The 26,585-nt window shown below is 37.9% G+C and overlaps 1 protein-coding gene across 2 annotated transcripts; it reads left to right on the forward strand.

The window, feature by feature from the left end:
• Positions 1 to 285: 285 nt before the first annotated feature.
• RHAG (Rh associated glycoprotein) lies at positions 286 to 21,912 on the forward strand. Of its 2 annotated transcripts, XM_023725588.1 has the most exons (10): positions 286 to 484; positions 8,972 to 9,155; positions 10,024 to 10,174; positions 12,737 to 12,884; positions 13,436 to 13,602; positions 15,117 to 15,254; positions 16,036 to 16,157; positions 19,871 to 19,944; positions 20,167 to 20,240; positions 21,170 to 21,912. In XM_023725588.1, the coding sequence occupies exons 1-10, from the start codon at positions 328 to 330 to the stop codon at positions 21,218 to 21,220; spliced, it is 1,266 nt and encodes a 421-aa protein (XP_023581356.1). In that variant the 5' UTR covers positions 286 to 327; the 3' UTR covers positions 21,221 to 21,912. The 2 variants fall into 2 exon arrangements, with proteins under 2 accessions (XP_023581356.1, XP_023581357.1); XM_023725589.1 differs by lacking the exon at positions 19,871 to 19,944.
• Positions 21,913 to 26,585: the final 4,673 nt, after the last annotated feature.

Below are 26,585 nucleotides of genomic sequence, written 5' to 3' on the forward strand. Positions count from 1 at the left end.
ACAATAAGCACTCAAGAAATGTCTGCTGAATTAAGTTAAAAAGACTCCAGACATTTTTGTGCAATCGATCAATTCCATCCCCTGGCTTCTTCCAATATATATTGTATATTCTTCAAACCAATATTTAGAACAACAATTAGATTACAAACATAATGTTCCTAATGGGTGGGACGTTTTAACCAGCATTGCCCTTTTTTTTTTTTCTTGCCATGTCATTGCAGCGCCTTGAGCAGGCAGCCAGTTTCACATACAGAACAATCCCTCTGTTCTTATCAACCTCCCACAGCCTGAGAAGCCCTCAGTGTGCCTCTGGCCTTTGCCACAAACATGAGGTTCAAATTCCCTCTAATGGCCATTGGCCTGGAGGTTGCCATGATTGTTTTATTTGGAGTATTTGTTCAGTATGAAAATGTTCAGAACAGTGGTCAGCCATCCAACACCTCCTCGCCAGCAGTCATGAACTCATTCTTTCGGCTGTATCCTTGTAAGTAAGCAATCTACTTATTATATATTTTGGGTTCTTCAGCTTCTTAGAAAATGCATTCTTTAAATACTGTAACCACTTGAGCTCCACGTATAATCTCTGTGTAGAATTAGGCAATAGTTCTATGTTTCTGCTCTGGTATCTGGTCTTCTTCTCTCTATTATTATGTGTTTGGATAGAATCTGCTTCTATTCAGATATTAGAATAAGAAACCGAAAATTAAAACAATTGGTCAATATTTTGTGTTGTCTACCTACTGCTAAAGAATTTTTTTTCTTGATCATTAATTCTGTAAGATATAGAAAAATGTTTCACACACATAAAATCCAAAGGGAACTTAGGAAGACAGAATGGAAACAAAATAGACTGGTGAGAGAGAAGAGCCTGGATTTCCTGTGGGGATTCTAGCGCATGAGAAGGGGTGTTTAGAGTCATAAAGGAAGTTAATAGAGTTTTAGTTGAAAAGGAATACTCTTGGGGTTTTATAACATTCTAAAGGAAACACAATTTTTTTCCTCTGATATAAGAAAAAAAAAAAAGGTGTGAGCACCTAAACGTATATTAGAAGAAGAATCCTTCCCTAGGAATGGTGACTGAGGGAAAGGAGGGATTTAGTTTCAAGTTTGGAATGGCAGGTTGTAAAATATTTCATATGACAATACTAATTACCATTTACTGAGTGCCTGTTATGATCCAGGCACTTTCATTACTTTGTTAACCAGGGAGGGAGGTAGTAATACATCCCTTATTACAGAGGTGGTTTGTTTTGTTTTGTTTTTTTTAATTAAATGAGATAAATAATTTAAATGTTTTAATATCAAAAATTGTAGCAATATTTATTTTAATTTTATAGCATATGTGTAAGGCTTTTTAAAAATAATTTGCTACGTGTTTTATCGTTCCTACAGCTTTTTGAGGGAGTTAATGTAATTATTATCCATATGTTAGCCACAATTATGATCTAGAGAGGCCAAATGACTTAGTCAAAAAGTACAATGGCAAGTTAAGGGCAGAGTTAACATCATAACTCAGAAACTCAGACTCCAACTCTAGTTCTCTTTACACTTCATAGATGTCCAAGAGCATCTTTGATCAAGTATGTTTTATAATTTCAAAGTTAGTGATCACTTGAACAGAACAGAATTCTGTTTTAAGTTCAACCCTGCATGATTTTGCACATTTCATTTATTCATCCATTTGTTTATTTAATCAACATTTTTGTTAAGTACCAAACATGTGCTACATCAAACTTATTCAAAGATAAAACAAACACCATCCCTTTATTCTAAGATCTAACTGGTACACGTGTCAACAAAGGACCAGCCACCCTATGATTCCTACCTTCAGACTTGCATTCACTTCCTTCTGAAAGAGTGCCTGACTGACTGGCAGCGTTCTCTCAAAGTCTAAAGTCTTTTTGAATAAATAATAAGCAAGCACACAGAGTAAGCAGACAACCATATAAACCAAATGAAATATAATAAGAGGAATATGCACAATGTTATTCATCATCCTACTCATAACAACCCCGTAGCTGTAGGTTGGAATTGACGGCAATGGCTTTTTTTACTATACTAATGAAGGAGCCCTGGTGGTGCAGTGGTTAAGAGCTCCACTGCTAACCAAAAGGTGGGCAGTTTGAATCCACCAGCCGCTCCTTGTAAACCCTATGGGGCAGTTCTACTCTGCCCTATAGGGTTGCCGCGAGTCAGAATCAATTCAAGGGCAACGAGTTTGTTTTTTTTTTCTTTTTGTATACTCATGAAAGGGATGATGATGATGATAATTGTATCCTGGCAGGTTCTGGTTCCCAATCTCAAATCCAAATCCCTTCTTAGAAGCAGATTTAGCACAAATTTTAAATCATAATAAAAGCCACTATTAATGATTGCTTTGTTCTAGGCACTGTGCTAACTCAATTTGCATTTATTTTCTAATCCTCAAAGTAACCCTGAATATAGATGTTAAGAAGAAACACCTGTGATGAAATTGAGTTTTGTGTTTTTTGTTGTTTTTTTTAGGGAGATTAAGCAATTTGCCCAAGGTCAAATATTTAGTAAATGAAAGAGTTCAGTGGGATTCTCAGTTTATCTGCCTCCAAAATCTGTGCTTTAATCACTACATTTTATGGGCAGCATTGTTCATCAGGTAGAAATTTAGGCTACATCTGTCTACATGGACTCATAGTCTCCAACAGATTTATCAAAACGTTTTTGACCCCTGCTAACATCAATCAACTTTGAAAGGACAAGAATATATTGTTTGTGGGATAATGAGTTTACTCAGTGAAAACAAGATGAGCCATCATAATTCCTTGTACTCTGAACAAATTTTAGCATTCAAAGCAAATGATGAAGGTTCCCAAGATAAGGCACTGTGGATTTTATATATATATACACATACATATAGAGGAGCCCTGGTGGCAAGGTGGTTAAGAGTTACAGCTGCTAACCAAAAGTTCTGAAGTTTGAATCCACCAGTTGCTCTTTGGAAACCCTATGGGGCAGTTCTACTCTGTCCTATAGGGTCACTATGAGTCAGAATTGACTCGACAGCAACTGGTTTGGTTTTATATAGTGAAATATGTATACAGGTGATACATTTCCTTACGAAACTGACTAAAGGAGCTTTTCATAAGCATCATCAACTAACAGGCAAAGAGGCAGGTTTGGCTATTTTGAAAATGCTAAAAATTGTGATATTCCTTAAGACTGATCTTAAATGTGATAGTCTTCTTAATACATACCAATACTAAAACATAAAAGATAATTGAGTGTTATATATGCCCCAGGATTTTATGTGTTTAATCTTTATCTATTTAGTATGTACTATGTCCCAGGTGTGGGAGAAGGATGTATGTGGTAGTCTGCTTCTGTAAAGATTTACAGCTTTGGAAAGCCTGTAGGGCAGTTCTACTCTGTCGTATAGGGTCGCCGAGAGTTGGGATCAATTTGATGGCCAACGGGTTTGGTTTGTTTTTTATGTCCCAGGTACATTAGGAGGTAAATAAAACAAAGGCCTTGCCCTAATGGAGCCTTATAGGATGACGTGATTTCTATTTTATAGATAAGGAAACTGAGGCTCAGGGAGATTGGTCTGTTATCCAAGAGCGTACAACAAGTAAATAACTGAAGTGAAATATGAATTACTAATTATCATAGAGCTAAAGCAGTGTTCTATGTTTAATAACTTGTTTTATTTTATTTTTTGTCATTGAGAATATACATAGCAAAAACATACACCAATTCCAGTTTCTGCATGTACATTTCAGTGACATTGATTACATTCTTCAGGCAATTCTTATCCTCCTTTTCTGAGTGTTCCTTCACCCTTAATGTAAACTCTCTGTCCCCTAAGGTTCCTATGTAATCTTTTAAGTTGCTATTGTCAATTTGATCCCATGTAGATAGATCTTAAAAGAGCATAATGCTCAAGGCAGACATTCTTTACTAGTGAAGCTAAACTATTGTTTGGTTTTAAGAAGATTTAAGGGGATATTTTCAGTTTAAGGCTTAAAGATTATCTCAGAGCAATAGTTTTTGGGGATCTTGATCAGTGCGATGCTTCCCTAAAATGTGAAGGGCCCAAATGTGTTTCAGCCAGGAGACTGGAATTGGGAGAACCTTGTAGGATTCTAATATCTTGAGTTTTTTTTTTTTATGTCATTCAGTATCCCCATTCATTTTCTGTTAGCAATTTTCAGGAAAATTCTTGAAATAAAAATACTGTGTACTATGGTCTTAGGGCATAGCAAGGAAGAGGAGAAGGAAGCAAGGAAAACTAGAAACCTGATTCCCTTCCCCTTCCATCTTGGCTCAAAACAGAGTTCAAAATTTGCTCCATTAAAGCAGAAAATCTATTTATATCCGGCTAGTGTTTTCTCCTTTGGTCTAAAACATTTACAGAAAAGGAAAGCTGTATAGTGCTCTGAAATCCTTAAAGGCACAATCTGATTTAGACCAGCATTCCTCAACAGCCGCACCATTCACATTTTAAACCAGAATATTCTTTGTTGAGGGCGCTGTCCTGTGGATTGTGGATGTTCAGCAGCATCCCTGGCCTCCCAGCAGCACCACCCGCCAACCAAAAATGTCTCCAGACATTGCCAAATATTCTCCTGGGGACAAAACTAACCTTTGTTGAAAATCACTGATCCTTAAAACCGATTGGATGAACTCCCCAAAGTTCAAACTACTAAAAACAAAATCCCTTTTTCCTCTACAAAAAGGGTATTTTAACCATTTAATAGCAGAGCCTTGTACCACAAAACTAAATGTGTGATCCTTTCCCTGGCCCCCCACCCACAAATTCTTAGATAGGAATGGAAATATAATGCATAATCCTAATTGTCTATAAATCTTTTATCCATATCTTTTATAAGGAATCATTATTTGTCAAGAGCATTTCACTTCAATTTGTAAGTTTTCCTTAGCAACTTGAATAGTAGAGGAGGTTTTACACCCCCTTGTGGTGAAAAGCAGTAACTAAAATTAGATCAAAGGAAAAAAAAAAACACTGAAGCACAGTTAATAAATGAAATTCTTCCCACCATATAAAAAAACCAAACCTGTTGCCCTTACGGAAGCAGACTGCCACATCTTTCTCCCGCGGAGCGGCTGGTGGATTCAAACACCAACCTTTCAGTTTGCGACCAAGCACTTTAACCACTGTGCCACCAGGGCTCCCCACCATATAAAGTGTCTGGTTTTTCCTGAAAGAGGGAGGAGGTCAGAAACTGAAGAATTTTTACTTCCGCGTGAGACATCACAAGATTAGTGTTTGCTGTTTTTTTTTTTTATTTTATTTTTAAAATTAGTTGATGCTTCGAAATTAGTTAATTACTGCCCACTTTGAATGTAGTTGATAATAGGAGGAACAACAGCACTTTAAGAAAAAATAAAATAACGGGTTTAGGAAAATAACAGGATGTGATAAAAATAAAAAAAGTGAAGTCAAGTAAAACTGCCTTCTTATTTTTATTCTAGCTTTGTGACGATACACAAACCATTTAACTTCTTTGGGTCTTAGGGCCCAAATACAAAAGCAAAACAAAATCCAATAAATGAACTGTAGAACTAGAAGACATTTTGTACTGCTTCTAATCCAAACATTCCTTTAAAGAGGAGAAAATTTAGTCCGGAGATGCTTAGAAAAATAATTAACCAGTTAACCAGTTACCTTCAAGTCAGAATCGATTCATGGAGACTCCATGCGTGCAGAGTAGAACTGTGCTCCATAGGGTTCTCAGTGGCCGACTCTTCAGAAGTAGATCACCAGGTCTTTCTTCCAAGGGGCCCCTGGGTAGACTCAAACCTCTAACCTTTTGGTTAGCATCCAGGCACATTTGCACCACCCAGCTAGCCAATAACAGCCATCATATCCTCTAAGATTCCCTTCATTTAGTCTATGATCTAAATCAAGTGTTTACATATTGAAATTGGTGGCAAAATAATTTAAAAAGAAAAATGAAGATATATGGTCACATATATTTCAAAAACCAAAGCAGAAATAAATGAGTTGAGGTTGGTGGTTAGTGTTGCTGATCTCCTATCAGCGGGTAGAATAAAACCCCAATGTTGCAGGTGCCTGGGTAGGTATGGTTCAAGGAGGGACATCCAGAACACTGCCGTATGTAAGACTTGCTGCCGGTCTGTTGCTTCACTAAATGGAGACTGTGCAGCCTTCTTCCCTCCAAGAGTTCCCTCACAGCTGCTGACAAGGGCGGATTTTTCAGATATCTGCTGTTTCCTTTCTTACTCTCCTCACAGCTCCTCTTAGGAAGAGATTCTGATGAACAATACTGTGGCCAAAAGGCCTAGTGTACGGATGGGGTCAAAAAAGTTAACAGTACTATAATGTGTGCCTGAATCATGAAGAGTTTGGTCTAGTTTTCTCAGGTTCTTCATTCTTATCTTTGCTGCACTCACACAAATGTTAGACTGGCTTATAGATCATCTGAAGGAGGGATCTGGGCAGTACATCAGAGTGCCCACTAAACAGGCAAGCCTGAGTGGGGTGCCGTAACCTCCCAGCCTCAATCACACTGCCACCTAAGTCTGGTGGTAGAACAGAGGCAAGAGAGGATCTAAGGGGTAGTAACATGTTATCTGTATGCCAGAACTCTACTTCGTTTATCTTTATAACCCCACCCATAAAAAAACACCTGTACCCGTCAAGTCCATTCCGACTCATAGTGACCCTACAGGATGGAGTAGAACTGCCCCATAGGGTTTCCAAGGCTGTAAATCTTTAAGGAAAAGCAAACTGCCACATCTTTCTCCCACGGAGTGGCTGGTAGGTTCAAGCTCTCAGCCTTTTTGTTAGCAGCCGAGCACTAAACCACTGCACTACGAGGGCTCCTTTATAGTCCCAAACTGTTGTCGTCAAGTCGATTCTGACACATAGCAACCCCATAAGACGGTAGGACTGCTCCATAGGATTTCCAAGGAACGGCTGGTAAGTTCGAACTGCTGACCTTTTGGTTAGCAGCCAAGCTCTTAACCATTGCGCCACCAGGGCTTCCCTTTTATATTCCCACAGTGCTTAACAAATGGAAAACTCAATGGAGTCAGGCCTGAATTAAATCCCTGACTCCATCTTTTAGATAAATTAATTGGCTTCTCTAATGTCAGTTTCCTCTGGGACATTTTTCCAAGCCTGTCCGTCCCACTACCCATTTCCACTTAAACCTCTGGCCACAATAAAAAAAAAAAAACTAAATACAAACACGTTGCCGTCAAGTTGATTCCAACTCATAGCAACCCTATGGGACAGAGTAGAACTGCCCCATAGGGTTTCCAAGGAGCAACTGGTGGATTCGAACTGCTGACTTTTTGATTAGTAGCCATAGCTCTTAACTACTACACCAGCAGGGTTTCCACAATGATTAAGGCTAATTCAACACTTGAATGTTCTTTTTCTCTCTCTCTGGTTTTGTATTTATTTCCAATTGGGCCTCAATTCACTTTGTGTATCCATTAGGATGAATCATATGAAATTGCCAATAGTTAAACATTTTCCACTTGCAAAATTGGTAATTTTATACGGATCAACTAAATATATGTCTCACCATTTAAGCTGTAAGCTTCCTAAGGGAAGAGCCTGTATTTCCTCCATCTTACATTTGATTATGTTTTACTCGTATAGTGCTTTACTGCATACAAATCCTCCCACTCAGGTAATCTCACTCAGAGTAACCCTGTGAAATATGGCCTTTTTAATCAGGCAGATGAGAACACTTAAACTCAAAGAGAATAACTGACTTGCCCAAGGTCACACAATTATGTATTGTAATTGGGGCATTTGAACCCAAGCCTTCTGACACCAAGTCTAATAATATTCTTTCCCCAATAAGATAGCTACCTTTCATATGTTTGTTTGGTGCTTTGTGGTTTGTAAAGTGCTAACAAAGACATTATCCCGTTTGCTTCGAAATAATGATCTGGTTAGTTTTCTAGGACTGGTATTATTTATTATCCACATTTTGTAGATGGAGACCTTAGCTCATTCATGTATTCGTTCATCCATCAAACACTTACTGTCTCTCCTCCTACATGAAGACCATTATGGAAAATTCTAGGGAGTAAAGGATAGATATGATCTAATCCCTTCGATCAGAAAATTCACAATCTTGTGCAGGAGATGGATGCCTCATCAATTACAAAAAACTGTTACAGTGTGATGCACACTAAGTAAATGCTAATACAATGTGTCAAATGCTAAAGCTGACATATATTCAGAAAGTTTATGTGAAAAACAAAAAGAAACATTAATTTTCTCTGGGAGTAATAGGGAAGTCTGCAACAGGAGGTGATACTTGAACTGTGAGCTACAAAGATGCCCTTGAGTGGAAAGTAATGAAAACCTCTTCATCTAAGGGGTAGAGAAGATCAAAGTCACACTGGTATGACAGTGCATAACACATCAGGAAAAGGCTCAAATACTGAATAACATTCCCAAGGTCTCACGGCTGGTAAGTAGCTAAGCTGTCACTAGAACCCAGCCTTTTGCCTCCCAGTTAATGCTCTCCTTTTGCAGTGATTTATACAAAGGTAGCAGCGTCTGCTAAATGGGATAGAATGTGATGGAACAACTTCTTAACGGGCAGTGGTGGTTCAGTGGTAGAATTCTCAACTTCCTTGTAGGAGATATAGGTTTGATTCCCAGCCAATGCACCTCATGTGCAGCCACCACCCACCTATCAGTGGAAGCTTGCGTGTTGCTGTGATATTGTGTAAGTTTCAGCTTCCAGACTAAGACGGACTACGAAGAAAGGCCTCGTGATCTGCTTTCAAAAATCAGCCAGTGAAAACCCATGGATCACAGTAGTCTGATCTGCAAACATCAGCCACGGGGATGGCACAGGACCGGGCAGCATTTCATTCCATTGTACATGGGGTCGCCATGAGTCTGGGGCTAACAACAACAACAAAACACCTTCTTAGCGTTCATCTAACACAGATTTGTTTTTCCTCTGCTCTTTTCCAGTGTTCCAACATGTGAATGTTATGATATTCGTTGGGTTTGGCTTCCTCATGACTTTCCTGAAGAAATATGGCTTCAGCAGTGTGGGCTTCAACTTTTTTATTGCTGCTCTGGGCCTCCAATGGGGTACAATAATACAGGGGCTCCTAAACGACCATGGAGAGAAATTTCACATTAGCATTCACAGGTAAGCATCCTTTATTTTTTAGCCATGGTGCTTTCAGAGCAATTGTTGCTCTGCTTAGTCCTTTGTCATTCAGGCTCTGAACTGGCTGGAAAATCGTCTCTCTTTGGTAACAGAAAATTGTTGGAATCAAAGGGTCTAAATCAATGCCTTGCTCTACTGAGCTGAATCATATATTCATGTCTGTGACCTCTCTGGTTTGCCTTTAAGGGTACAAGAAATTCCCTTCATAAAGTTATTTCTTCCTTCTCAGCTACAGGGAGACAAAAATTTCCCATTAGTTATTTTTCTAAGATTGTGTTTTAAATATAAATATATGTTCTTGTTGTTGTGCAACAGTAAACCATCATTCTGGAAAATAATTCATTTACCAGATCAACCAAAAGTAAACTAAAACTCTAAAATAAAAAGATAAAGGACAGGTAAGTAAAAATAAAGGAAATGTTTAGAGCAGTGAAACAGTATATGGTGAGAAGAAGAGAGGAGGAGTGAGGAAGTTCAGGGGGAATTAGAGCAGACCTGGGCAAAGCACCTGATGGGACACTGATGGAGCAAGGGACCTTAAATGCTGGGTAAGATGATGCTATATTTCATTACAGAGTCCCTGGGTAGAGCAAACAGTTAAAGCAATTGGTTGCTAATCAGAAGGTTGGAAATTCAAATCCACCCAGAGGTCAGAAGAAAGGCTTGGAGATCTACTTCTGAAAAGTCAGCTACTGAAAACTCTATGGAGCACAGTTCTATTCTTATACACCTGGGGTCACCACGAGTCAAAATCAACTCTACAGCAATTGGTTAATAGTTCATTACAGCTTACAATTTTATTTTCGGTATGCATTGTTCTTCATTTTATTCTTTCTTTTTCCCTCAGCCTGATAAGTGCAGACTTCAGCACAACTACAGTTTTGGTTTCTTTTGGAGCTGTCCTGGGAAAAATAAGTCCAATCCAAGTGCTGATCATGACGATTTTAGAAATTGCCGTCTTTAATGGCAATGAATATCTTTTTGCTGAGATATTCCAGGTAAGAGTTAAAGGATGTATACTTCTCTGGGTTTGGGCATCAGTTCAGGCCACAACATATAATAAGTGCCTACTTTATGCAGGGATAAACCCTTATCTGACACCAGAACTTAAAGTTTGGTGAAAGTGATTCCACAGCAAATAGTAAGAATTAGCCATAATTTATTGAGTGCTGATTGTATACTAGGAGTTTTATAAATATTACCTTATTTCAGCTTCACAACAACACTGTAATGTAGGTTTTATTGTTGTTACCATTTATACACAAGGAAACTGATAATCACAGATTTTGCTGAATCTGCATTCAAACCTAGATTTTTTCTAGCTTTACAACTCTTTTCACTGCGCTGTGTTGCCTACCAATGAGCCGTTCCTATTTATAGTTTAACTACTAGGGAAGTAGTAGGGCTTTTGCTAATGCCCATGTCAAATTTCTTCTCTATGAAAATCCCACTGATTCCCCCAAGGACAATGAATAGAATACTTCTGTCCACTCTCCAGGATTTTGCTTATACCTCTATTGAACATTTAATTCAACAGCAAATATTTTTGACAACTTTCTAGTGATCAGTGGTGAACCAAATAATTTTGGTGTCTGTCTTTATAGAGCTTACAGCCTAGTGGAAGAGACAGACATCAACTAAACAATCACAAATAAAAAAGAATGTAATTATTATTACGTTTTGTAATATATGCGATGAAAAATAAGTAGAGGAATTTATGAGAGACTATAACTGGAAGACCTAATTTCAATGGTGAATTCAAGGAGGGCCTCTCTGAGCTCGACCTGAAAGATGTGTCAGAGTTAATCAAACAAAAATGGGGAGAAAAGCACTTTAAGGCAAGGTAACAGCAAGTACAGAGTTTTGGATTGGTAATGAGGAACTAAAAGAAAGTCAATATGGCTTGAGCAAGGAGAAAGGAGTTGACTCCTACTAGATGGAGACACCAAGTAAGTAGGCCAGATAAACAAAGACCCTGTAGACTATGTGTGTTGGCTGGATTAAGACTAATTTGGCTGTTCCGGAGGAAGAAACAGAGCAGGTTCTTTTGCCTACAAGTCTGTGAGCATTTAAAGAGAGACACAAACACACATGCTATTTGTAAAGTTCAAGCATGACTAATGCCTACCTCCCACCTTCTTGAAACCACCTCTTATGGTGAAACAAAGCAAGGTTCTCCAATCTGGGAAGGGGCTAATCATGGCTGGGCGGCTAAAGGTTGCTGGAAGGAGTCACATTTCCTGAAATGGTGCTTGGTATCATTCCAACAGAGTGTGGATCTTCAAGGGTAGTATCTCTGTCCATTTCTAGTCATAAAAGAAAAAACAACCAGGAGACTCTTTTCACTTCAGTTTGAACCAATTTGAAAGCTTTAAATAAATTTGTATCATTTCCCTGCATCACTAAGTACAGAGCACAAAACAGTCCTGTAGAGGCAGAAAATGTAGAAAACTGGGCAAAATCCATCCTATGTCTTAAAGAGAGACCTTAAATCTCTTTCTTTAAATGAATTCTGGGCATCAGCTGGTTTTTATGTCATTATACAGCAAAGCAGAAAAAGAAATGGGAAAAACTGGCTTTCTGACACTTCAGCTCTTTGAATTGCATTTAAGTGAGCTTTAACCATGCTATGTCAAGTGAATGCAAATAATCTTTATTAAGTATCAAGTGCAGTACCTAATATTTTTACCTAGGATTTCCGTAATCTGGAGAAGTAACCTGTCTTGGTCATCTAGTGCTGCTATAACAGAAATACCACAGGTGGATGGTTTTAACGAAGAGAAGTTTATTTCCTCACAGTCAAAGTAGGCTAAAAGTCCAAATTCAGGGCATCAGCTCCAGGGGAAGCCTTTTTCTCTCTGTCGGCCTTCTCTTCGGTGTCCCCCCGTACTAGGAGCTTCTCTAAGCAGGGACCCAGGTCCAAAGGGTGCTCTCTGCTCCTAGCATTGCTTTCTTGGTGGTATGAGGTCCCCCGCGTCTCACTGCTCACTTCTGTCTTTTATATCTCAAGAGATTGCCTCAGGACACCATCCAGTCTTGGAAATTGAGTCCTGCCTCACTAACACAACTGCTGCCCATCCTCCCTCATTAACATCACAGGGGCAGGATTTACCACACATGGGAAAATCACACAATACCAGGAATCATGGCCCAGCCAAACTGATACACACACTTTTGGGGGGACATAATTCAATCCATGACATAAGCTAAAATATGTTGCTTGCCCACCAATGACCTTAACACTCTACAAACATGGTCTCGTCTAAGTCTGATCACAACTATGTTAGATGGGTGATATTTCCGCATTTTTACAGAACTTGAGATTAAGAGAAATTTAGTAATTTGCCAAATTCACATCACAAGGAAGTAGCAGAGCTAGGATTGAAAGCCAGTTATGTGTACTCCAAAGCGTGTATTTTCCTTTTCACTGCCCTCTTTTATCCTCCTCTCTTTTTGGCTCTTAAAGTTTGAAAGCAATGAAGCAGTTCTTTCATTGACTGTACTCTTGTAGTGAGACTCAGTTTCACCTCTGTTTACATGAATGTTGTTTTGCCCCCTAGGCCACTGATATCGGGGGGTCAATGGTCATCCATGCCTTTGGAGCCTACTTTGGCTTGGCTGTAGCAGGCATCTTATATCGCTCTAACCAGATATGGGAGCATCACAACAAACAATCTGATATCCACTCGGACTTGTTTGCAATGATTGGTGAGTAGAAATGAACTTGCCTGATTCTTATCTATTTGGTTAGACACAAGGGAAGGTTAACACCATCACAGGTGTGAAGATATGCCAGGGAAACATCCTTGAATAGTTCTTTTTCTTAAATTAGCTCTCTGTTCCTCCTTTCCCCTTAGATGTTGTTAGCTGTCATGGAGTCAGCCGCCAATTCATGGCAACCCCATGAACAGTTGGATCAGACTGTTGCAATCCATAGGGTTTCATTGATTGATTTTACAGAGGTAAATTGCCAGGTCTTTCTTCCTATTGTCTTTGCTGAAAGCTATTCAGCATTCTAGCAGCACACAAGACTCCACTGACAGGTGCTGGTGGCTGTGCTTGAGATGGTTTAGCAAGGAATTGAACCCAGGTCTCTGGAATGGAAGGCAAGAATGCTACCAATGAACCACCACTGACTGCTCCTAACTATTAGATAATTAACTCTAAAAATAGAGACATCCTCAGTGGCTGAGGCAAATTGCATCCATCGGACTGTCTTTCATATTCAGAGCTAATATCCTTTTTGTGGTTTACTGCAGGGACTCTTTTCCTATGGATATTTTGGCCCAGCTTTAATTCTACCCTTGCTGTTCCTGAAGAAAAGCAGAACAGGGCCATCATAAACACCTACTTCTCTCTCGCTGCCTGTGTGCTCACATCCTATGCCTTCTCCAGTCTTGTTGAGCGTCGAGGCAAGCTCAGTATGGTAAGTGTCATATTAACTCCTGGGGAAATTTCGCTTAGCAATGCTGACATCATCGGATAAGTCAGTCATGCCTGCATCATTATTGAGATTTCAGGATAAATCAGAAACACTGCATACCTTGAAGAAATGTTTTGAAAACAGAAAAAAAAATTATGTATTCATTCATTTATTCATCAAATTTGCACTCTGGCAAATTACAAAGTATTCTCAAGTAATTAACATTCCATTTGGGAATATAGTTATGTAAAAAAAAAAAAAATCAAAGATTTGGGGAATATTTATTTAATGATAAAGCTAACTGCCTCCAAGCTCTTAGAAAATCTTCCTTAAGAAACAAGACTCTTCAAGAGTAAAAAGGAGAGTGGGGTGGTACAAATTCACTCTATTCTCTCCACTGCAAGTATTTCTCCTAAAGAAATAACAGCTAAATGAAACTGAGATACTGGATAGGATACTGGAACAGTAAAAGCACATTAGTGAGAAAATTGGGAAAGTTCGAATTAGGTCTTTAGTTAATAGTATTGTACCAATGCGAATTTCCTAGTTGTGTGGTTATGTAATATGTTAACATTGAGGAAAACTAGGTGAGGGATACATGAAAATTTTCTAGTATTTTTGTAACTTTTATGTAAGTCTAAAACTAATTCAAAATAAAAAGTTAAAAAAAAATTCTCTCCCAAGTTGGTGTTTTGAGATTCATACCAGTGAGCTAGAGAAATGCAGTGAAAGTGGAGTAATCCTCAGATCAGTCACTCCCCTTTTCTAACCTGGGAGAGGAAAAGGGTACTGTCATTTATTTTTTAATCTTGGTTAAAGACAAGTATTTCAATTCTCTACAAATTGTCTCAAGAGAGACAAATGGAAACAATGAAAAACAAAAATCGTATACACACAGCTCAGTGGTTGTCTGTTAAAAGTGCAGATAACTTTTCCTCCTCAGGCAAAACAGCCAGAATATGATTTTACTGAGGAAATCTGGTAAATGGAAATTAGTTCCCCTTTCCTCAGTACAGGAACACCTGAGAAAGAAGCTGTCTTTCTTATGTAAAGTGTAGCATTTCAAAGTGTCTGCACTCCCTCTTCGAATATTGTAATATAGTTGACTCTATAGGGCACACAGCAGTCATTGTGCTCATAATAACCACAAATGCCTCCCAAGAGCCTCATAAATAGGGAAAACACTGCTAGAATATTTGCTCTATGTGTGCCCCGGCTTCACACAATAACTTCTCCTTTTGATTTCCTCAAATCCCTCCCACCAGTGGTCTCATTAGACTGATTACTCATCCACTATCAAAGAATCTTGGGAAGAAAGATATCAAAATGTCAACTGTTTGGAAGAAAGACTTTCTGTAAATACAAAGAACTTTCTTAAAAACAAACAAACAAACTCAGTAGCTCTTTCATCTGAGAACATGCCATGAGATCCACTGGACTCTAGATTCCTATAATCGGCTCCTTCTGTACCCTGCTGCCTTCACCTCGCCTCACCCATGTTTCTGACCTCCACACAGGCTCACATTCAGAATGCAACCCTTGCTGGAGGAGTAGCTGTGGGCACTTGTGCAGACATGGAGATTAACCCGTATGGTTCCATGATCATTGGTAGTATTGCAGGAATCGTCTCTGTGATTGGGTTTAAGTTTCTGACTGTAAGTACTGAAGATCTTCCGAGTCAAACTTTGAATCTCCCCAGCACCATCTTCTCACCTCCCACCAGCAATGTAAAGCTAAGAAGTTTCCTTTTATAAGAACCTCCCATTGTTTGGGGGTCATTCAACTTCCTTTCTGAAATACTAGTCACATTTCAGTGGTCCAGTGGTTTCTACTCTTTCCTGATTTCCTCTGTGCCCAGGAAAGAATCCGATATCAGTTATTTATAACTTAGTATGAACTGAATATTAAGTACTTGTGTAACTTTCTTCAGGAGCAGCTTCATTGAAGTTTGTTGTTGTTTGTTGGTTTGTTTTGTATAATTAAGGACTCAGCGCTCTTTTAAGGGAGTTTAAGATGCCAGTGGAAACCCTGGTGGTGTAGTGGTTAAGAGTTCAGCTGCTAACCAAAAGGTTGGCAGTTCGAATCCACCAGGCACTCTTTGGAAACTCTATGGGGCAGTTCTGCTCTGTCCTACAGGGTCGCTATGAGTCAGAATTGACTCCACTGCAATGGGTTTGGTTTTTGGTTTTTTAAGATGTCATCAGTGAGTGAGAAAAAAAGTAGGGCTTGAAATCATTCACCTTCAAACCCATCTACTAAAGACTTTAATGGACAGTTTTGCTACCAGTGTATTCAGATTCTTTGACTTAAGCAGGTTACAGACATGGGTGGGAGAACTGGGCTGTAGGTAAAATTATTCTTGCACTCATTTTACTTTAGTTATAGAGCCCAGTATATCTTTCAAAATAATAAACCCTCTTCTTTTTACAATTTTAGCCATTTTTTGCTACTACACTGAGGATTCAAGACACATGTGGGGTCCATAACCTGCATGGCTTACCTGGCATAGTAGGAGGCCTCGCAAGCATTGTGGTGATAGCCATGGGAGCATCTGACGTGTGAGTGAAACAATGGTTTTCCTGACTTGGAGTTCCAGTGGTGTTTTTCTCACTCTTTGAGACATCCAGTGATGGGAGAGCTTTCTTTTTAGCAGTCTAGGCCACTGTTCATAAGCATTTTCCCTATGGTAGCCAGACAGACACAACTAAGAGAATGGATAAATTGGAAGAGGTATTTTAACTGACATTATTAACTTACTTTTTAAATTTACAGTGATAATTTCAATTTCTTTACCTTAGACAACTGTCTCCTGGTAGATAGGACAATTTGACTACCACAATCAGATCATAATGTGCTTGCTCTTTTCCTTGGTCCTACAAAAATGGAGGAGTGGGCATATGTGAGTGAGATAAACAGTCATTTCCATCCAACCTACAGCAAAGAAGAATAAGGTAATATAATGTGGAAAGCAGTTGGGTCTAGGGAATTGAGAAGACTGGCGTATGGTCCCAACTCTGCTACTATTTAAGAGGACTTTGAAAAGTCACTCAACCTCTCTGGTTTCCAGTTTCCTCTTCTATAAAATGAATGAATGGGACTATTCTCTAAGATCTCTAAGATCCCTTCTAGCTCTAACAGATCTGGATTCTTCCCAATGGGGGCATAAGTGTTTAGTTAAATGATCAAAGGAAGAAAAGCTTTCAGCCAAGCCCAGGAGAATGGAAGTGATCAGTTGTCCCTTTTACTCGATAAGGTATGAACAATTTGACAAGAAGGTCATCCACACAAAGAGCTAGAAAGATCATAGAGTCCAGGTTACATAGGAATCCACTCAATTTTTAAAGCAAATTTGAAGAAAAAAATGAAGAAAAGGTGAATGTGTGTTTGAAAATGTCTCAGACTGACCACTTGATTAGAATTGCATAACTTGAAAAGAGAAACATCTCTTCAGTTTTAACAGATTGAAGTTTAATTCAGTTGAGAACAGTACTGAAAAATATTTTAAAAAACTTAGTTAATCATATTTTCTACCAAATAGAAAGTTTGCTTCCTCTTCCATGTGTATCATTGACCCATTTCTTCATTATATTTCCTTTTTCTAACCCTTTTGTAAATTTGGAGAACAATCCCACTGAAAAATATCCACACTTTCTTTTGGTTTTCTCCAGAACCTAACAAACTGTTGAGACCAAACACCAAAGTATTTTAATGTTAACCAAGAACGTGAAAGCATCCGTGAATGAGCTCAGCTCCTAAATATTATTATGAGCACACACTATGCAAACATTTTAAGTGGTGACTAGAATGGAGGAATTCTTGAGCATCATGACTAGACGAGTTCCATAGTTGTAACAAAACACATCTATCTATCTGGCTCTCATAGACTGGACCTCACTGGGCGAGCAGACTTTGGGTAGATCCATGGGTGAAGTCCAGTTCTTGGGTGTGCAATGTTAGCAATACATTCTCAATTTACTCAAGGGAGTCGAGCAAATCTTGGAATGTTCATTCATTTGGGTAAAACTCACACGTCTGACACAAGATAGAATATCCTGTCCAAGAGTCAAGACCATTTATTCACATGAGTCAATTCAGATTATTAAAATGCAAATCAGATTGCCTGATAAGCATAGAACAAGGGGAAGTTAATATTCTTAAAGGATATTTTTGTAAATTTTGTAAATTATGGCAGCCTAACTATAATAATGCTGTTAACAACTTTGTTTAACCTAATATTTTACAAATCTATTTTATTATGGAACACTTTTTATCAAAAATATCTATTAACACCTTGTAAAGGTCTTGGCAAATACTGGACTAAGGACATAAATAAGCAGTTTACATAAAAAGAAAATCAAATGAATAAATAAAATTAAATATTCAACCTCACTAGTCAAATAAGGAGCCCTGGTGGCACAGTGGTTAAGAGCTTGGCTCCTGAACCAAAAGGTTGGCAGTTCAAATCCACCAGCCACTCCTTGAAAACCCCATGGAGCAGTTCTACTGTCCTATAGGGTCGCTATGAATCGGAATCAACTCCACGGCAATCGGTTAGTCACATAAATGCAAATTAAAGCAACAAGTTACCAGTCTTTCACTTATCAAATTGGTAAAGATTAAATGTTAAATAATACTGAATGATAGCTAAAGTAGATAAATTGGAATATAAATTGGTAAAATCTTCTATTCCGAAAAGTATTTTAAGTTATTTAAGACCCTTTACCTAATAATCTCATTTCTAGATAGAATTTATTTTAGGGTAATAATTGGACATGTTCACAAGTACGTTCATTAGAGGATGTGTTCTCACAGTATTTTTAAAATGTAAAACACTGGAAACAACCTGAATTCCCAACCAATAGGACTATAATCATAGTATGTTTGTACAGTGTAATACTCTGCAGCAATTAAGGTTATAATAATCCGTTGCCGTCAAGTCGATTCTGACTCATAGCGATCCTATAGTAGATACAGATTTATATTTACTAGCATAAAAGGACACTTGTAAGGAGCCCTTGTGGCAAAGTGGTTAAAGTGGCTCAGGTGCTAACAGAAAGATTGGTGGTTGGAACCCACCAGCTGCTCTGTGGGAGAACAACGTGGCAGAAGGATGAGGCAGTCTGCTTCCGCAAAGATTTACAGCCTTGGAAACCCTATGGGTCAGTTCTACTTTGTCAGGTAGGTCCCGCTATAAGTCGGGACGTTATTTAATGAGAAAAGGAGTATTATACTATGATCTCATTTTTATAAAAATGCATGTTTGTATTTTACATTTTTATAGAGGTAGGATTTGTGGGAGTTTTTTTTTTTCTTCATTTGTGTTTTCTACTATTTCTACAATGATCATGAGTTACTTGGACAAATTTTTTATATAGTAAAAAAAAAGAAACCCTTCAAATAAAAAAAGAAATCTGAGTTTAGTGCATTCTCTCCCTTGAATGATGAGGCTGAAACACCAACAAACTCTCATTTTCCCACTGTCTGTCTTCCTGGATTCATTCATTCGGTTCAACAAGTATTTATTAATTGCCTGCTGTGAGTGAGGCACTGTGGTAGCATCAAAGGAGATTCCCACATTCCTAGTTCATTTGTCATTCATATAACATCTTTATACATTTCTATTTGGGTTTTTTTAATCACATTCTTTCATTCCCAAATTATGAACTACTTTTTACTAATTTTATTTTTACATAGCTATTTCTAAGATAACATATAAAGATTTACTTTTTAATATTTTCAATGAGTTTTCTCTGCAATATATGCTGGAATGGATTATGTTTAGAAAGCTATTGTATAGGCATATAAAGAGATTAGATTTTCCGACCTTATTGATCATAGTAATTGCCTCTATCGAAATGGGGTGAGAAAACATAGTAGCCTAACTTTGTTTTAAATATTACTCTGTCCTCGATGCCTAGAAATGAAGCTGGCACAGAGCTTAATAAATATTTGTTGAATGAATCAGAAAAGGGATCAGAACCTGGTACCACATTTTAACAGTGTTAAACTCTTTCTAAAGATCTTCTGATCATTCCTAAAAGTAAATCAAAAGGTGGTTCTTGATTAAATACTTGTAAGAATTTTTTTTAACACTGCTCAAAAGTTTCAAAGAAAATAAAAATAGGAAAGTAAAGAAAAATTGCAATAAATGTTTACTTTTGTAATGCTGCACTCTGGCCAGAAGATGACAGGCATCCATGCCATTAGGAAGTGAGATTAGTTTGTTGGTGTCCAGGAAAAACAACATGATTCTTTTGCTTTGGCTTCCTAGGTCTACCACGGCCATGCAGGCAGCTACACTGGTTACTTCCATAGGAACAGCAGTTGCTGGAGGGCTGATTACAGGTCAGCATTAGAAATAAACATCTCACTGTACACCATACTCACAGCATAATTGATTATTAATAAATATGTCAATTGATAAATATTAAAATGCTGTAAACTTCTGGCAGTAAAGTAACCACGTAAGCTCAAGATGAGTTTATAACAGTATTCTAATCACTATGCAAACATATTTCCCTTTTCAGCATCATAAAGTGTCTTTTTTCTCCTCCTCCACCTTCACAGGTTTAATTCTAAAGTTACCCATCTGGGAACAGCCACCTGATGAGGACTGCTACGATGACTGTGTTTATTGGGAGGTACTGTACAGTGTTCTCAAGTCCCTGGGTAACATAAACGGTTAAGTGCTCAGCTACTAACCAGAAGGTTGGCAGTTCTAATCCACCCAAAAGATCCTAGGAAGAAAGACCTGGAGATCTACTTCTGAAAAATCAGATTTAGAAAACTGACACACGTTGGGTTGCCATGAGTCGGAATCGACTCTACGGCAACTGGTTTCAGCAACTGGTAAAGCGTTCTTGAGATGACTCCACTAGTGAAAGTTTTGCATATCTCAAGCCTAGATGTCTGTGTTAAATCTGTGTGATGAACTCCCTACTTACAGAGACAGACTGAGAAATGGGTCCAGCCTAATAAAATCAGAAGTTATGGTATTTTCCAGTGCAGAAACTAGATGAAGAAAAGACAGAATTCCGGTGGTAAATGCCCTTCCACTCCTCTGAGAGCAATAGAAAAGCTACTTATAAAAATAGCAGGAATTCTGAGCAATGGTGTGAGACTTTATACTGTATGTAAAACTAGGAATAAGCAGATATAGTATGCAACATGGAAGAATCTGAATGAATACCCATCGAGAGGTTAATATTATCACAGATGTTTATGAATAGCAAAATAGCAGCCTTCTTCTGTCCTCCAGCTTCTCCCTCTTTATTCCTTTACCTTTTTTTTTTTTTTTTTTTTCTGCAAAGCTTAAGAGTAACAGATGCTTAGGTGTGTTGAGCAGGATTTTCAGAGAGAACAGGTCTGGGGAATGTAGTCAAGGTGGGTAGGATAAATATTTTAGTTCTCTTATTTTTACTACCTCAGTTTTTATTCTCATTTCTTCCTAAGCTTGGATAATACTAAAAAAAAAAAAAAAAAAAAAAACAACCTTTTGTTTCAATACTGACCTCTGACAGGCCCAGTGAAAGAAACTGTATAAAGCGCCCTAATCTTGTTTTTTTTCAAGGTCCCTACTGTGGATGACTCATTGTCATTGAGTCGATTCCAACCCATGTAACATGACAGTCACTTCCATGAACATAGCAAGCACGACCAGCTGGAACTTGAAGACTAAATGCTATTCATATGCACCAGCTTCCTGTTCTATCATCTAGAATCAAGGCAGCACTCAAATGTGAACCAAAGTGGATAGACCGTGGGTCCCAAGGCCCGTGTGAAAATGACTTTACTTCCGGTGATATTTCTTGATACTCAATGATTGTTTAGTTGAAGTTTGTGACTCAAAATACAGATGGTCAGATGCCTTCTATTGAGGACTCCCAGAATGTCCTTGCCAGTGAATAGGGGTAATACAGGGTGGACATTCCTGTGTATATTTTTGCATTCTTCCCAACAGAGGTGGTTACATAGAAATCAGCAATTCCTAACTGTATCAGTTTCTTAACGTAGACGCTAGGTCTTCAGTCCCAAAGATTATAAAACTAAAGCCAATGAAATCACACTTGATGTTAAAAATCTGATAAGAAAAATGAATGAAATATTCTTATAAGTAAAGTAGCAATTAGTTATTTTTGGTAGCTGTGTTTTGATTTTTAAAATGGTCTAGTTAGTAATGTTATGTCTTTGCTTGAACATTCTTGTGCTGAATTCCTTTTGCAAGTTTAATATTTGCAACAAGAGCTCAAATGCTGTCTGATTGAATTCTATTTTGTATAAAATTTCAATTGATTAAATATTACAGTAAAATAATTTATTAGCTTTTGGCTCTCCTTCTTTGGTGGTTGAAATGCCTTTTAGTAATACACACACACAAAATTATTTGCTAGATCTGTAAAAATGAACCCTGATTTGAAAACAAAAAATATCAATAGATGAATTAATCTCTGTTGAAACCAGATGAAATAAAAATGGAAAAGATTAATGGATTTGGAGACTTTCCACTCGCATAACAGGAAGGCTAGAAGAAGAGAAAGGAACAGATGGAGGAGAGAAAATTAGTAAATAAAAGAAGAAAATTTGAGCAAAAGAAATCTTCAGATTAAAAAGCTTCACTAAATTACAAACAGAATTGATTTAAAAAAGACACATACTGTTGTGAAAAAAAGACTGCAGACTCAGACTTTATTATTAAAACTTTACCCCTTGTAAGAACTGCATTGCAGAAGGTAGGAGGAGTTTACTTTTGAGTGCGTTTATAGTTTTGTTTATTGTTGGTGATTGAGTGGTGGAGGGGGGCAGTTGTAGATGATGTTATTATTCGAGTTCATGTTCAAGGCCTAGTCCAGTTCATCAACACTTAAATAACGTTGTTTATTTATATCTTATCTGTTCCAAAAAGCATTTAAGATGGCAAACAATACTATTTATATTAACTGACTCATGTGATTAAAAAATTCAAGTTCTACTTAGATGATCTATTTCAGGAAGTTTTTATTATTCTTTGTTCTCATCTAAGTCAGAAAGATTAGCAATAATTATTAACTGAAATTCCAGACAGCTTGGTGAAATTTGAGATATTTTCAGGCTTCTCCAGCTTTTGTTTCCACCAAAGGTCTTTAAGCTGTTTACTGTGCAAGCTAAGAGGCCTCTTCTGATCTAGGAGAAGACATCGCCAATAGCTCTATTTTGTTAGAAGACACTTATTTTGTGGGTTCTTTTGGTTGTCTTCATCCTAGGTGCTGGGACCCCTTAGGTGGATTGTCAGTTTCGTTTATCCGTTCACTAGTGGTTATGTGTCAGCTGCTGAGTTACCTTGGATGGCAACCATCTTGAGAATGAAGGGAGGCACAGAAGTCTCTGGCACAGATCAGATTTGCCAGATGGCAAAAGATCATTGCCATGGATTGGCACCTGAAGGAAGGGTTTCTGTTCCTCTATCTCTTCAGCAGACAGAGCTTGGAATTTCTCCAGCATCAGGGGTAGAGATGACTCAGTACAGCTGTTAAGCTCCCCTGTAGCTCATGGAGGACCAGGAAGACCAACTGTCCTCCCAGAAACACTCAAGTGGGAAGCCACATCTTCATCCCCTGGGAATTCACAAATTTCAGCAAATTAGGCAATACCCAGGTCCTTATCCTTATTCCAGGGTTCTCTGCAAACTGCCCTCAAATTCTCCTCCAACACAAAGACTCAGTTTGATTAGAGGTCAGGTGGAACAGATTCTTAAGAACTGGACACTTTTTCGTGTTTTCTTTGTGACTCTTACAACCCTTTGAATAGAGTACAGGTTCAAAGTATGCTTGTTAAGTGGATGAATGGATAAATAGTTGAATGAACGAACAAATCAAGGAACACAGCCTAAAGAAGTGAAAGAATTTTTTTTAAATTTATTCAGTTACTTGTTTATTCAATAATAATTTAGTGAGTATCTGCTATGTACCAGGCTCTGGAAATACAAAGTTAAATAAAACAAAGTCCTTCACCTCAAAAAAAAAAAAAAAAGTCTGCAACACAACCAGGAATATAGCTAGTGGATCTGTGATAAAATAAGAAGAGTGCTAAAATGGTCGCATGCCCAAGGTGTGATGGACAAGAGGGGAAGAGTATCTAAATTAAAGTTAGTCATTCAGTGAAAACTTGCCAGAAAAAAAAAATTACATAAAGCACACAGCTAAGCAAAGGCTGAGTTAATACTCAACTGTAAGAATAAAGCCAACACTCTTTCCTCTGTAGAATACTTTGCCCATGAAAGATTGAAAGTCTCCTCAATAATTTGTTCTTCTTTTTGAATATAGACATTATATGTGGGCAAAAGTGAATATTTATGTGGGGGGGAGTGTTTGGAGGGGGTAGGTCAGTTGGAGAGGATAGAGAGTTGTTGGGGTTAGTAAACAAATTCAGGAACTGTCAGATTATTCCATTCTGTACTTCATTTCCCAAAATCGCCCACCTCTATTGTTGGCCACCCCTACATCCTAGGTTCTGTCTTTTTTGGGGACACAAAATCCAGTTTTTCTCCTGGCTTTATTTTGACAGATGAAAATCTTCCAGAATAATATCTATCTCAGCTTTATCCAACCTAAATGAGAGCAGCTATAATAGCCTCCAACCTGTGCATCCTGGCCTTGTTAACTAGACATAGGCATTTTCTAGACTTGATTTGATAACAATTAACAATGTGACAACAATTTAGCTGATCACCTTTTTGACAAACCCTTCCCCCTCTTTTTGGTGCCCATTAGTATGGCAGTTCTTAAATTTAATCCCTACTAAGTATTTTACTATTTAAGTGCCTTTAGATAAAATACTTTCTCTCTCCAACTCTCTTTTCTTTCAATATATCTGTAAAAAGAGATTATATCTACTTTCCAGAGTTATTTTGAGGGTAAAGTTTTTGACAGTTAGGGAGCACTTAAGAAAAATCAAAACAAAGTTAAATTCTCTTAATAATTCTTTATACAGTTAAGGCATTTACCATTAAGTAGGGGCTTTACCATAAATTATCCTGTTTAATCCTTGCACTAATTCAGAGGACTATTAAATGATAGAGCTGGGATTCAAACTCCGAGCTTTTGACTTTGAAATTTATGATTTTTCAATTAACCCCATATGCTTCTTCTAAAAATTAATTCATAAAAATGCAGAGAAATGAATCTCTACTAATAGAATTCAAGTATTTATGGAAGGATTGTGGGAGAGAGATCTTGGCACTATATAACCAGCAGCCTACTCCAGCCTTGACTGATTTACCACAGACCAAGTAAAATAGGTCTTGGCCTTAGGTGTTCTGCCACTACTGCCTAGTCATGAGTATTGGGGGGATGTTTTAACCCCTAAAGTATAGAATTTATTTTTAAAAAAATACACACACACATATTTCTCCTAAGATTCATGGCCCATTTCTATCAATAAAAAAATCAGAATTAATAGCCCTTCAAATTTTGTCCATTTAATGATTTCCATATACTAGTGTGATGGTTGAGATTGTGTGTCAACTTGGCTGGGCCATGATCAGTGTTTTAATGTAATCACTCCCATGACTGAATATACTGTGAGTAGCCAATCAGATGAAAGAGAGTCTCCTTGGGGTTGTGGCCCGCATCTGCATAGAAGCAGATGTTCTGGCTTTTTGCTCTCTCTGGATCCTGCAGCTGCTTCCTGTCATCTCATCTCCCGTTCTTGGGACTTGAGCTGTCAGCTTATCTGCGGAACCTGGGATTCGTCGATCTGCACAGCCTGTGAATGGGAGCCCTGCTCTCCAACCTGCCGATCTTGGGCTTGCCAGCTTCTGCAGCTGTGTGACTTGGGAGAGGCCTCTACCCTGATCCATGGACTTGGGACATTCTAGCCTCTACAATCACGTGAGCTGTTTCCTTGATATAATCTCTCTCTATATATATATATTTATATACTTTACTGGTTTTGCTTCTCTAGAGAACCCAGCGTAAGACAACTAGTTAGATAAAATAACAAATGAAGCAGGAGGTACTTTTCTGGTCACAAAAGAATATTAGTACTTACCTTGAAAATGATACTTTTTTGAAAAGTTCTCTCTTCTGCACAAAGTATAGTTTCAGTGAACAGAACAATATTGCCTCATAACACCAAATAAAATCCAAACACGTGTCTGTTCTGTTCCCAGGATCAAGTTTTCACATCTCTGCACTAAATCAAGGAACTAGGAGCAGAGCTATATCTTACTTAATATATGACTGTGCTTAACACAAGGTCCAGCACACATGCAGTCAGTGCTGAGGGCAAAAGTCTTCATTCCCATCTTGCTCCTGCCTTCTTTCAGTGATTAAAGCTCCAGTCTACTCTAAGGAGTTCATTTGGGTATGTAGGTCAACAGGTTGGACAAAATGATTTATTCTAAAGTGACTAGCTAATAAGATTTTTGCAAATTTTTTATCAACATAAATCCAAATGTCACCCTTTTTGTGGATCTCATTATGTTGTCCTTCTGAAATACAACCTATTAAAGTAGGGCCAAGTGTCCTCAGAAAATACTTGAATATTTTGCTTAGTACCTATTTGAAATAACCAGATTTTCTGCAAGTTTTAAAAATAATTTTATTTTGAAACAATCTAAGCTTACAGAAAAATTTGAAGTAAAATACAAAGAACAACTTCCTCTTGAACCATTTGAGTTTCTGGCCATTTCATCCCTAAATATATTTTTCTTAACCACAACACAATGATCAAAATCAGGAAATTTAACACTGATAAATTATGCCCATCAAGTCGTGAGATCCCATTCAAGTTTCACCAAATATGCCAATGATGTCTTTTATAGCAAAATAATCCAGTTCAGAATCACATTTTGCATTTAGTTATCATATCTATTCAGAGCCCTTCAGTCTGGAACAGATTCTCAGACTTCGTTGGCTTTCATTATCTTGACGTTTTTGAAAGTTATGACCGGTTATTTTGTAGAATGTCCCAAACTTGAGTTTGCCTGACGTTTCCTAATGATTAGATTC

This window comes from Trichechus manatus, unplaced genomic scaffold (genome assembly GCF_000243295.1).
Source record: "Trichechus manatus latirostris isolate Lorelei unplaced genomic scaffold, TriManLat1.0 scaffold00331, whole genome shotgun sequence".
Taxonomy (NCBI): Eukaryota; Metazoa; Chordata; class Mammalia; order Sirenia; family Trichechidae; genus Trichechus; species Trichechus manatus.

Bases quoted from the DNA above. Each gene is read 5' to 3' on its own strand.
- RHAG (XM_023725588.1), top strand. From the start codon at position 328: ATGAGGTTCAAATTCCCTCTAATGGCCATTGGCCTGGAGGTTGCCATG. The intron at 10,175-12,736 runs GTAAGAGTTAAA...TTTGCCCCCTAG, and splicing joins TTTTTGCTGAGATATTCCAG to GCCACTGATATCGGGGGGTC. The intron at 12,885-13,435 runs GTGAGTAGAAAT...GGTTTACTGCAG, and splicing joins GGACTTGTTTGCAATGATTG to GGACTCTTTTCCTATGGATA.